Source organism: Ornithorhynchus anatinus, chromosome 3, assembly GCF_004115215.2.
Source record: "Ornithorhynchus anatinus isolate Pmale09 chromosome 3, mOrnAna1.pri.v4, whole genome shotgun sequence".
NCBI classification, from domain to species: Eukaryota; Metazoa; Chordata; class Mammalia; order Monotremata; family Ornithorhynchidae; genus Ornithorhynchus; species Ornithorhynchus anatinus.
In genome coordinates this window covers 126,215,004-126,228,534 of record NC_041730.1, presented here as the reverse complement: position 1 = coordinate 126,228,534, position 13,531 = coordinate 126,215,004, and the positions used below count along the sequence as shown (strand labels likewise).

Genomic DNA, 13,531 nt, shown 5'->3' with positions numbered 1-13,531 from the left:
CCAGATGAGGAAACTGAGGCCCCAGAGAAATGAAGTGATTTGCTAAAAGTCACACAGCAGACAAGTGGTGGAGCCGGAATCAGAACCCACGTCTTTTTGACTCCCAGGCCCGTGCTCTGTCCACTAGGTCTTCCTGCTTCACAGATATCTACGTAAGTGCTGTGGGGCCGAGAGTGGGGTGAATGTCAGGTGCTTAAAGGATACAGATCCAAGTGCGTAGGTGACACCGAAGATAGAGGGAGTGGGGGAAATGAGAGCTTAGGGAAGGCCTCTTGGAGGAGTTGTGATTTTAATGATGGTTTAAGTTAGGGAGAGTGGTGGTTTATGGAAGATGGGGAGTTCCAGGCCAGAAGGACGATGTGGGCGAAGGGTCGGCAGAGAGATGAAGTTGTCATTATCTGCCAAACAATCACACTTCCCCCCTTCAAAGCCCTACTGAAGGCTCACCTCCTTCAGGAGGCCTTCCCAGACTAAGCCCCCCTTTTCTTCTCCTCCTCCTCCCCTCCCCATCACCCCGACTCACTCCTTTTGCTCTACCCTGCCTCCACAGCACTTCTGTATATTCGTACATATTTCTAATTCTATTTGTTTTAATAATATGTATATATGTAAAATTATATTTATTTATATCGCTATTGATGCCTGTTTACTTGTTTTGATGCCTGTCTTCCCCCCTCTATACTGTGAACCTGTTGTGGGCAGGGATTGTCTCTATTTGTTGCCGAATTGTACTTTCCAAGTGCTTAGTCGTCTGTCATTTTATTTATTTGTAATGATGTCTCTCTTCGTCATCTTCACATGGTGATGTGCTCTGCACACAGTAGCGCACAATTAATATGATTGAATGAATGAATCGGAGCAAAGGGTGTGGATTGGGTTGTAGTAGGAAATAAGTAGGAGTAGAGAAGCAGCGTGGCTGAGAAGCAGTGTGGCTCAGTGGAAAGAGCCCAGGCTTGGGAGTCAGAGGACATGGGTTCAAATCCCGGTTCTGCCACTTGTCAGCTGTGTGACTGTGGGCAAGTCACTTACCTTCTCTGTGCCTCAGTTACCTCATCTGGAAAATGGGGATGAAGACTGTGAGCCTCACATGGGACAACCTGATTACCCTGTATCTCCCCCAGCTCTTAGAACAGTGCTCTGCACATAGTAAGTGCTTAACAAATACCAACATTATTATTAGTATTATTAGTATTATTATTAAATAAGCAAGATAGGGAAGGAGGACAAGCAGTCTGAGTGCTTTAAAGTAAGGAGTAAAGTAAGGAGTTTGTATTTGATGGGGAAGTTGATGGGCAATGCTTGGAGGTTCTTGAGGAATGGGGAGACATGGGCCGAAAGGTATTTCAGAAAGATCATACGAACAGCTAAGTATGGAGTGGAGTAAGGAGAGAGCAGCCGGAGGTGAGCTAGGAGGCTAATGCAGTGATTGACATGAGTTTTGATAAAGGCTTGAATCAGGCTAATAGTTTGGATGGAGAGGAAAGGGTAGATTTTAGCGATGTGGAATTAGAAACCGCAGGCCAGAGAGGAGGGGGAGACAGGATGAGAAAAGGACTTGTTTGCACTGAGTCCTTCAAGTCCCCTCCTCTGACTCCTGCCCAAGCTTTAAGGCCTATTAGGTAGTGAGGGTTCTTGAAGGAAAAGAATTGCCAAAGCTGCCCCCAGCCCCCAGTCTCCTGCCCTAGACCCTATGACTGGCTCTGTTCCTATTCACTGGGACTTCAGACCTAGGCCTGACTTGGGACCCAAAGGTTTGCAGATAGTGTAAATGTTTAAAAAGATGGACTGAGTTTCCCCAGTCATCTTAGTGAGGCCCCTTTGGGGGGCGGAAGTTGAATGAGAATTCCCCGTCTTCTCAGTTTCTGCCCACATCTACACTTGAGGAAATGATTTATCTGAAATGAAAAATATTAGAGGCTGATCCGTGGAGCACTGAGCTGGTAGGTAACTTCCCCCACTTTTCCACTGAACATCCTTTTGGAATCCATCACCAGCTTTATGACTTTTAATTTGTACTTGGACCCATGTCCACCTTCTTTTTGTCATATAAAGCTCAATAATTATAATTGTCGTATTTGGTAAAAACTTACTGTGTACCAGGCACTTTACCAGGCATTGGGGTGGATATAAGCAAATCGGATTGGACACAGTCCCTGTCCCACTTAGGTCTCACAGGTTTAATCCCCATTTTACAGATGAGGAAACTGAGGCCGAGAAGTGAAGTAACTTGCCCAAAGTCACACAGCAGACAAGTGGTGAAGCCGGAATTAGAACCCTGGTCTTTCTGACTCACAGGCCCTTGTCGTATCCATGAGGCTATGCCACCTTCTCTACAAACTCAACAAAATTCTGGATTCATTCATTCAGTGGTATTTATTGAACGTTAGGAGTGCGGGATCCAAGTTGGAACAGAGCTTAGATGAGGGGGTAATACCTCCGGGGCCCGGTGCCTGGGGTTGTCAGAGGAGAGCTTGATTTCAAGTCCTCTCCTCCCTCACCCCACCCACCAGGGCACAAGGACTGGCCTAAGATCTGATCCCTTGCTCTCCCCACTCCAGTCCTTACTTGAAGCAGCATGGCTCAGTGGAAAGAGCCCGGGCTTGGGAGTCAGAGGTCATGGGTTCGAATCCCGGCTCTGCCACTTGTCAGCTGTGGGACTGTGGGCAAGTCACTTAACTTCTCTGTGCCTTGGTTACCTCATCTGTAAAATGGGGATTAACTGTGAGCCTCACGTGGGACAACCCGATGACCCTGTATCTACCCCAGCGCTTAGAACAGTGCTCTGCACATAGTAAGCGCTTAACAAATACCAACATTATTATTATTACTTCATTCTGCAGCCTGGTTCATTTTTCTACAAAATCGTTCCAGACATGTAACCCCCACTCCTCAGAAAACTCCAATGGTTGCTCATCCACCTCTGTATCAAGCAAAGACTCCTCTCCATTGGCTTTGAAGCAGTCTATCACCTTGCTCCCTCCTACCTCAGCTCCCTTCTCTCCTTCTACAACCCAACCCACATACCTCGCTTATCTAGTGTTCACCTTCTCACTGAGCCTCGATCTCACCTGTCTCACTGCCAACCCCTAGCCCACGCCCTCCCTCTGGCCTGGAACGCCCTTCCTCCTCAAATCCTACAGACACTCTCCCCCACCTTTGAAAGCTTATTGAAGGCACACTCCTCCAAGAGACCTTCCCAGACCAAGCCCCACTTTTCCTCACCTCCCATGCCCTTCTGCATCACCCTACCTTGCTCCCTTTGCTCTTCCCCCCCACCCAGCCCCACAGCACTTATGTTCGTAGCTGTCGTTTTATTTATTTGTATCTATGTCTCTCTCTTCATCATCTTCACATGGTGATGTGAAGGGAATGAGGAGAGAGAACAAGGTGGCATTTTAGTGGCCGAGTTCCGAGCCCGTGGACTCCGAAACTATTGCAGAACTGCAACACTGGGCTCACCAAACTGGTTCTGTGCTCACTGAGGAGATGTGAGCCTCACTTCTTAGATTAATGTCACAAGTGTGCTTGGCAAACAAGCGACTCCAATGAGAACACTCAGTCACGTCACCCACACAAGGGCTGTTGTAGCAGGATGAATCATATTTGTAAGCAACCTTCTGCATTCAGTTCATGATTTCCTAACTTCAGAATGAGAAACTAGACAGGAATCAGTGTAACTATTGAGCAAATATCAAGAAGGAAGTGGTTATTTTAGGGTCAAAAGATTTGTAAGGAATGGGAGACAAAGAAGCAGAAGAGAAAACCTAGAACAAAACACAAAATAAGATGACCATTCGATATGTACAATGAGGTTGGGACTGTAGGTCCCATTTTGGCTTTTTGAGCCACACACTTCAAATATGAGAAGTAGCGTGGCGTAGTGGAAAGAACGCAGGTCTGGGAATAATAATGTTGGTATTTGTTAAGCGCTTACTATGTGCCGAGCACTGTTCTAAGCGCTGGGGTAGACACAGGGGAATCAGGTTGTCCCACGTGGGGCTCACAGTCTTCATCCCCATTTTACAGATGAGGGAACTGAGGCACCGAGAGTGAAGTGACTTGCCCACAGTCACACAGCTGGCAAGTGGCCGAGCCGGGATTCGAACCCATGACCTCTGACTCCAAAGCCCGGGCTCTTTCCACTGAGCCACGCTGTCTGGGAGTCAGAGGTACTGGGTTCTGATGTCAACTCTGCCTCTTGTCTGCTTTATGAATTTAGACAAGTCAACTAGCTTCTCTGTGCCTCAGTTCCCTCATCTGTAAAATAGGCATTATGACTGTGAGCCCCATGTGGGACAGGGATTGTGCCCAATCTGATTAGCTTGTTTGTACCCCAATTCTTAGTACAGTGCTTGGCATATAATAAGTGCTTAACAAATACCTTAAAAATATGAAGGACAACTGTCTGTTATATACATATACACATTTGGGGAGAGAGAGGGAGAATGAGAAAGAAAAAGAGAAGGTCCATGCAGAAACAGCATGGTCTAGTGAACAGAGCACAGGCCTGGGAGTCAGAGGACCTGGTTTCTATTTCAGGCTCTACTACCTGTCTACTGTGTGACCTTGGTCAAGTCACATAACCTCTCGGTGCCTCAGTTCCCCCATCTGTAAAATGGAAATTAAGATTGAGCCCCATGTGGGACATGGGTGGGGTCCAACTTTGTATCTACCACAGTACATTGCCTGGCATATATTAAGCACTTAACAAATAACATAGAAATTAAGGCTGGAGGAAGAGAGCAACTACAGTAACAGAGGAAAAATCACATAGCTGCCTCAAAATCCTGCCCAGGTGAATTAACTAGTGCAGTTTCCGTAACCCACTGCGTGCCCGAGTGATCCACCGAATCTGCTTTGGAGTCATTTGTCAAAGGATGAGTCTCAACATCAGGATGCATGACCAATTCTGCATTGGAAATTCAATCAATGATATTTATCCAACTCTTATTATTTGCAGAGCACTGTACTAAGCACTGAGGAGAGTACAGTACAACAGAGTTGACAGTACAGCACATTACCTGCCCACAATGAGTTATAGACTAGTGACTGAATCCTGAGCTTGCAATTTCAGGACTACATCTCCTCGTTACCCTGCGTGGCAACAGCATTTTTCACCTTAGTTATGACAAATCAACAAAGCTCAGAAGATCATTCTTTTGAAGTTACATTATTACCTTTTATGAGTAGTTTAAAATGAGAGGGCAGAAAATTTTGTTTTCTTGTGTTAAAAAACCGAAGGTGCTGTATCCCTCCAGGTACCTTAGATCACTTTTATCCAGGCCCTGTTTATGATTGGTTATATGGGATCATCATTGTCACCAGTGCTCTTTATTGACCATTTTCTGTAGGCACAGCCCTGACCTAAACATTTGGGTGAGTACTCCGAAGCTTAAGAGACAGGCCCTGAAGCTAGACTATCTTAAATTATTTATAAATAATAGAAGCAGGAGAAGGCACAAGGATATTCGGGGAGTAGGGCAAATATGTCAGTGTGGGCTGAATGCTAACTGAATTTGCAGTTGAGTGTACATATGTGCATAAGTGCTGAGACTGAGTAGGATAGCCAATTTCCAAAGGTAGCAGATGATTTGACATGACTTGGGTGATGGGGAATTAAGGAAAGCCTCTTGGAGGAGATGGGTTTTCTCAGAAGGGCTTTGAAGATGGGAAGAGCTGTGGGCTGGTGTATTTGAATGGGGACGGAGGTCAGGCAGGGGTGGTGGTGTGATCAGCCCTCCGTCTTGCACCCAAACCACCCACCTGATTTTTCGGAAGCGAGATGGGTGCTTCCCTTCCTGCCCCTCAAAGTGCTCTTGGGCTGCCCACCAGGCCACCTGGCCGGGCTGAGGGTGAGGACCCCCACCTCATTCCGGACCATTCTTCTCAGCTGCCAGGGACCATTTCAAGACGAAGCTAAGGCCAACGGGAGCCTCTGTCCTGGCTCAGAGCCAGGGAGGGGGGGTTGGGAGCAAATGGAATCCTGCTGGGTTAAGCGGGCAACCAACGTAATCAGTGGTGTTTACTGAGTATTTCATTCACTCATTCAATCATATTTATTGAGCACTCACTCTGTGAAGAGTACAGTACTAAATGCTTGGAAGCGCACAATATAACACTAAAAACATCCCCTGCCCACAGTGAGCTTACGGTCTAGAGGGGAGCTTGCAGTCTATGCGCAGAGCACTGTACCAGCACTTAGAGTACAGTATAACAGAGGCGGTACTCATGTTCACTGCCCACAATGAGCTTACAATCCAGACAGACATTAATATAAAAGCACTCTGTATAGGGATGTCAGTGTTGCCCCATGAGAGTGACTTAGTAAGGGCGACAGAGTTAAAATTTGCAGGTAAGAGAAAAGTTTTGCTCAACTGACTTGAATTCATGTAAGCGCTTAGGACAATGTGCTACACCCAGGGACCGCTCAATAAATATGATTGATTGATGTAAGCTCAGACTTCTAATAGCTCAGAGGGCAGCCTGTCAGTCAGTCAGGCATATTTACTGAGCATTTACTATATGCACTGTACTAAGCGGTTGGGAGAGTACATCATAACAATAAACTGGCACATTCCCTGCCAAAAACAAGCTTACACTCTAGTTGGGGAGACAGACATTAATGTAAATGAATAAATGACAGATATGTCCACGAGTGCTGTGGGGCTGGGAGGGGGGATGAATGAAGTACAGTGCTCTGCACACAGTAAGCGCTCAATATATGCAATTGAATGAAGGGAGTAAGTCAGGGCGACACACAAGGGCCTGGGTGACGTGAACCTCAAAAGCAGACTGGTACTTCACAAGGAGAAGATGAGGAGAGAGGCAGAGTCAGACCTGAGGCACGGAAAGGGCAGAGAGGCTGGAGGAAGTTTTAAAAGGGGTTCCCAATAGACTGCAACTTCCTTGAGGGCAAATGGTTAAAACAGTGCTTGGCACATAGTCAGTGCTTAACAAATACCGTCATTATTATTATGTATTCCATCAAGCTTTCCCAAGCACCAAGTATCATGCAGGGTGCACTTCGAGCGCTCCATAAATACCACCGATTGATTTTCAAGTGCTGAAATGGCGATCGTGCAGTGAAGACTTGTCAACAAGTGCTAACTCCGTTCTTTGTTTCTCCAGGGATTCTAGAGTGGCCATTTTGGACTAAGTTGGTGGTCGTGGCTATTGGCTTCACAGGAGGACTGCTCTTCATGTATGTGCAGTGCAAAGTGTACATGCAGCTATGGAAGAGACTTAAGGCTTATAACAGAGTCATCTTTGTCCAAAACTGTCCCGAAACAAGCAAAAAGACCATTTTGGAAAAACCCACGTTAATGGAGTCCAACTTTGGAAGTAAGGATGCCTGTGGAATTCACCATTCTGAGATAAGCTCTTCCCGTTACCCAGAACCCGAAGACTGTGGATTAGAAGTTTTCCAAGTCTGATTAGGGGGTGTCGTCTATTTTCACCTGGATGTTCACAAAGATCTGAGGCGCAGCTGTTTACTGCAGAGACTGTACTTTGGTCGTGTGGGGATGGAACTCAGCTTACAGCTTAGACTGAGCAGTTAAACCTTTTTATTACATTCTGGGTTTTTGAAGTTCTCCCTTGACGTATCTTGTAATATGCGACCATAGTCGTAGGCCTCTCGACGCTCCCTCGCTTTGATGGGCTCACGCTCCTTAACGGGATGAGCAGAAGGTGGGAGACGTCCGCTTCAGCCACACCGAAGTGAGCCGAAGGAAAGCGAGATGTGAAATTCACGCGAGTTGTGGCCGATGCGGATTTCGGAGACACCGTTCCATTTAAGCACTAACCGACCCCTAGAAGCTTTTGGGGACATTCACTGTATCGGTGAGACAGCAACTCCATCTACCAAGGAGAAGTTGATAGACATAAGCACTGGTAGCTGTTCTAAAGCCTGATTTTCTGCTAATGCTGCCACTAACATCTCTCTTGGGCAATCAGTTGAAGATTTACGCTTTACTTATTCTGATAACTTAGAAAGCAAATGGCACTTTTAAATTTTTTTTTATTTTGTAATATATGCATCCAGTGGGATTGAAACTTGAAAGAATGTCTCATTTCAAAAGATTCCTTTCAAAACACTCGGCTCCTTTGTATATAGTAGATCCTAAAGCCTTCTTGCCTTATAAAAGTAGGTCACTTCCAACATACACCCGCAGGTTGATTTCTCCAGCGTTAACTCAGCACCCTCTGCCTCGGAGCTATTTCACGAGCTAATTCTAAGGACTCTTGCACTTGTGATGGGGAGTTCCTGGGTGTGTGCCATTTGTACTTAGGGATCTTAGGGAATGTGTTGTCTTTTAGGAAGATTCTGTATATGGCAGGCAGGCCCTTCCCGGTTTCCAACCCTAGCTATCAAGCTGGAAGAACGCGGGTGCTCCCAGCAGAATCTCGACTTTTTTGGTCTCTTTGGTTCTGCTTTTCTATTCAGTTCCCTCCAACTTGAGAAAGGGAGAGGAGATTTGACAAATAAATGCGTGTCAAACTCTGGTCAGGTGAGGGAGGGGTGTGTGAGTGTGCGCATGTGTGTGCGGGTGGGTGGAGCCGTTGGGTGGTTGTGTGTCTGTGGGTGTGTAAATGCACACACGGGCAGTCCCTTTCTCCAGGAGCAGGAGAAAAATAGTTCCCCGAGTCTCTGGTGGATGGTTACACGGATTGCAGGTGGCCGGTGAGTTGGCCAGGTGATTTGTCCTTAGCAGTGGAGGACACCCATTGTTTTCTCAATCCCCCTTCAGCTAATGGCAGTTGTTGTTGGCATAGTTACTATTTATTGAGCACCCACTGGGTGCAATGCACTGTACTAAGTGCCCGGAAAGTACAAGATGAAGAAGGGAGGCTTTCCTACCCACACGGAGCTGACGCTCTAACTGGGGAGATGCATATAAAATGTATTTACCGCTCATTAAGAGTGAAGGCTGGCTCAGTCCCTATTGGACTGACTCAAAGAGAACCATTAAAGGAACCAAAGCCCCTCAGATTTCTAACATTTCCTATGTGGGGAGAAAAAAGACTCCAAAATGGCCTTGATACCTTAGTTCATTAGGGAAATAGATTTTTGTTGCCATCCTTTGAAGCAGTCTGTTGAAAAGAGTTCCCCCCAGGGGCACTGGAGCGGAGATAACATAGGAAAGGGAGATTGTGAAGAGACAAGGTATAATTTTAAATAGATAACTTAATAAGCTCTTATCTTGAAGTCCATGTGGGTTTCTCTGGAGTTAAGGAGGAGAAAGGAGGAGGCTTTAAGTTTCAAAAGTAACTCTGTGTGTGTGTGTGTGTGTGTGTGTGTGTGTTTTGCGTTGCAAAGTTTCCAGTTTCGGTCTACTCTCGTAGAACTCCACTTTCTCTGTGGATTTAAGCGGCCCAGCCGCATTGGCGGAAGCATTCCTCTGGCTGGAGGGTGCCATGCTGTTGTTAGGAAAAGTGTGAAATATCCCCTCCTCGCCCCCATGCCTCTGCCTGCTGAGCGTTCTAAAGTGCAATTACTTGGACCCCCCTCCTTAACTCTGATCCCTTGGTTAGTAATATCTGCTCCAAGAGGCCAGAGACCCAGGCCACGTCCACAGACAGCTATTTGGGGATAAAGCAAGTCTACTCAGGTGAGTTCACTACCAGGTCTTACATGCCTTCAGTCACTTAACAAATCTGTCTGCAGATAGGGCTGCTAGAATGATCTCTACACAGCACAGGTAGCTCCTTTCAATGCCTTCCACCACTTTGGAATGTCGATATTGGCAAACAGAGTTTACATTTATTTTGGGTCGGTGAGCTTGTGCCGGGACAGCCAGACGTTTGTAGGATTCGTTGAATAGTCTGAGGTTTCTTCCTTCCCTCACCCACCACCCATCTCCAAATTCCTGTGGCATCTCAGTATAAACTCGAGAAAAAAAGTCAAGTTTTCTACCCACCGTGGCATGTAGTGGTCGAAAGCAGGCTGATTCTTGGGTCGCTCGCGTCCCGGCTCCTTCGGATTCCGGGTTCCAGTTTTGTGAGAAGAGGTTTCTTTGTAAATCTGATATTATTTCATTTTCTGCATTTCACGCCTTTTTGCTATTCTGCAGTGCCCATGGAGTCCCCAAAGAAAAGGCCTACCCCACTGCCACCTAGGGGTTGAAGCGACACTCAGTGGTGCTCTCTTGTTTCTTTTTCTGTTTTTTGAGTTGGGGTGTTGTGGACTGATTCTCACTTTGGAATAGCATTGTTTTGTCCTCTTTACTCCCTGAGCTTTCACGTGAAACAGCCTTTCCTCATCAAATCTTTGTCCTAAATGTCCCTCTCATTAGAGCCACCAGACATTGAAGATCACACTACAGGTCATAAATATATGTTAGTGGGAGTAGCATTGCTGTGGAGGGAGTTACACTGCAAAATTATAAAGCGTCCCTTCCCTCAACACCTCCGTCCAGCAAAAAAAATAAAAAATCCATCCTAATTAGGCCAAGGGGAACATTCCTATGGTCTTCTTTCTCTAGAAGGGGGAATCTACTTTCAGAGCCTTAAAGCACTCTTGGGAGTCCCAGGATTCTCTTTGGGTACTTTAAGAGAGATGATAGTAGAAAGGGAAGGAAGAGAAAAAGATCTGTGAAAAGGGAAATTAAAACCTAAAACACAGTCCTAAATTCTGATATCCACTATCACTAATGTATGAATTCAGAAGCAAAGATGTGTTCTGTTTTATAGATATGCAAATCTGATTTTGAACTGCAGTTTTCCTGTTTGTTTTAGTTTGAACTATTGCAGCACTTGTGTGACAGAAGGAAGTACAGAAAAGTAGAAAGCATCACTTGTCTTTGTTTAGAAAACAATTGGTCAAATTTTGCAGCTGATCTCATATTTTGAGAAGATATTTGTTGATGGGTAATTTTGCTCTGTTAATAAAATTGACTTCACACTGGCATGTGTTGTGTGGTTTATACAAGGCACTTCACATTCTGCAAAGTTTTTTTAGTTCCTTAATAAATTTCCAGTAATTTAAATGTATAGTTTTGTATCCTTTTATGTATGTGGATCTTTTCTCAGTATTACCACTTGCGGAATATTTTTTAGTTTCTTAAACTGTAAATTGGTTATTTGTGCTGTGACATGAGGGATTACTGACTGCAGCAATAAAGCATTTCTAGAAAACGGAGTGACTTAGTTTTACTGGAAAGAAATAGCATTTTTCCTGTGTAATGATAGATCAGTACTTCTCATCCCCTAAACCACTCTGACACAGAGTTTCCCCCAGACGGTAAACTCAAGGTAGGCAGGGAACGTGTCTGTCAATTGTATTGTGCTCACTCAAGTGCTTAGTAGTGCTCTGCACATAGTAAGTGCTTGATAAATATCAATGACTGATTTCCAAGAGTTCACCATTCTGCACCCCTGACTGACAGTGATTATGAGGCCCTGCTTCTCAGGGGGATCTGGGTTCTAATCCTGGATTCAACGCACATGCTGGGTGACCTTGGGCATGTCACTTAACATCTCTGGACCTCAGTTACCTCATCTGTAAAATGGGGATTAAGAGAGTATGAGCCCTATGTGGGACAGGGACTCTGTCCAACCTGATTAACTTGTATCTACCCCAAGCTCAGAATAGTGCTTAGCACACAGAGAAACAGGGTGTCTTAGTGGCAAGAGCCCAGGCTTGAGAGTCAGAGGTCATGGATTCTAATTCCGGCTCTGCCACTTATCAGCTGTGTGACTTTGGGCAAGTCACTTCACTTCTCTGTGCCTCCGTTACCTCATCTGTAAAATGGGGCACATAGTACAGTTTCTGGCACATAGTAAGCTCTTAACAAATAGAATTATGATTATTACTATTGTATGCCCCCATGTGCTTAGTACAGTGCTTGGCACATAGTAAGCACTTAACAAATACCATCATTATTAATAGAGTGCTCGGCACACAGTAAATGCTCAATAAATACAATTGTTTGATTCACTGAGAATGGATGAGAGGACTGGGATAAGAGGAAAGGCATTTGCAGGATCTGGTCAGCTACAGAGTGACTTCCCAGGATGTGGAATCAAAATAATAGTAATAATTGTGGTATTATGACCTTAGTACGTGCCAAGCACTGTACTAAGCGTAGGGTAGATTATTAAATGTGGGGTAGATTACCAAGTGTGAGGTAACTAGAAGATAATCTGGCTTCCGTCCCCTCCACTCTACCGAGACTACTCTCTCTAAGGTCACCCATGACCTCCTTCTTGCCAAGTCCAATGGCTCCTACTCTATCCTAATCCTCCTTGACCTCTCAGCTGCCTTTGACACTGTGGACCATCCCCTTCTCCTCCACACCTTATCTCACCTTGGCTTCACGGACTCCGTCCTCTCCTGGTTCTCCTCGTTCATTCTCGGTGTCCTTCACAGGCTCCTCCTCCCCCTCCCATCCTCTAACTGTTGGGGTTCCTCAAGGGTCAGTTCTCGGCCCTCTTCTGTTCTCCATATACATTCACTCCCCCGGTGAACTCATCCGCTCTCACGGCTTCAACTATCATCTCTACGCAGATGACACACATCTACATCTCTGCGCCTGTCCTCTCCTCCTCCCTTCAGGCTCGTATCTCCTCCTGCCTCCAAGATGTCTCTACCTGGATGTCTGCCCTCCACCTAAAACTCAACATGGCCAAAACTGAGCTCCTCATCTCCCTCCCAAGCCCTGTCCTCTCCCTGACTTCCCTATCACCGTGGATGGTACGACCATCCTTCCCGTCTCTCGGGCCCACAACCTCGGTGTCGTCTTCGACTCGGCTCTCTCGTTCAACCCACACATCCGATCCGTCACCAAAACCTGCCGGTCTCACCTTTATAATATCGCCAAGATCCGCCCTTTCCTCTCCACCCAAACGGCTATCTTACTGGTACCGGGTCTCATAATATCCCGGCTGGATTACTGTGTCAGCCTTCTCTCTGATCTTCCTTCCTCCTCTCTCTCCCCGCTCCAGGCTATTCTTCACTCCGCTGCCCGGCTCATCTTCCTGCAGAAACGCTCTGGGCTTGTCACTCCCCTCCTTAAACACCTCCAGTGGTTGCCTATCGACCTCCACACAAAACAAAAACTTCTCACTCTAGGCTTCAAGGTTCTCCATCCCCTTGCCCCCTCCTACCTCTCCTCCCTTCTCTCCTTCCACTACCCACCCCGCATGCTCCGCTCCTCTGCCGCCCACCTCCTCACCGTTCCCCGTTCTCGCCTATCCCACCGTCGACCCCTAGGCCACGTCCTCCCACTGTCCTGGAATGCCCTCCCTCCTCACCTCCGCCAAACTCATTCTCTTCCCCTCTTCAAGACCCTACTTAGAGCTCACCTCCTCCAAGAGGTCTTCCCAGACTGAGCTCCCTCTGTTCACCCCCCCTTCACCTCTCCTCAGCTAAGCGCCTTCTCTTAGCTTTCCCTTTCCCTCTGCTCCTCCCCTTCTCCCTTCCCCTCCCCTCAGCACTGTACTCGTCCGCTCAACTGTATATATTTTCATTACCCTATTTATTTTGCTAATGAGATGTACATCACCTTGATTCTATGTATTTGCTATTGTT

At 46.3% G+C, this 13,531-nt stretch overlaps 1 protein-coding gene across 5 annotated transcripts in view; it reads left to right on the top strand.

The window, feature by feature from the left end:
* The window catches only part of MARCHF8 (membrane associated ring-CH-type finger 8), a 205,957-nt gene extending 194,817 nt beyond the window's left edge, over nt 1-11,140 (top strand). For all 5 annotated transcript variants that reach the window (XM_029060270.2, XM_029060264.2, XM_029060268.1 and 2 more), the window contains one exon: nt 7,129-11,140. In XM_029060270.2, coding sequence (XP_028916103.1) covers nt 7,129-7,433 — 305 coding nt within the window. In that variant the 3' untranslated portion in view covers nt 7,434-11,140. The remainder of the gene's footprint in view (nt 1-7,128) is intronic.
* Nucleotides 11,141-13,531: the final 2,391 nt, after the last annotated feature.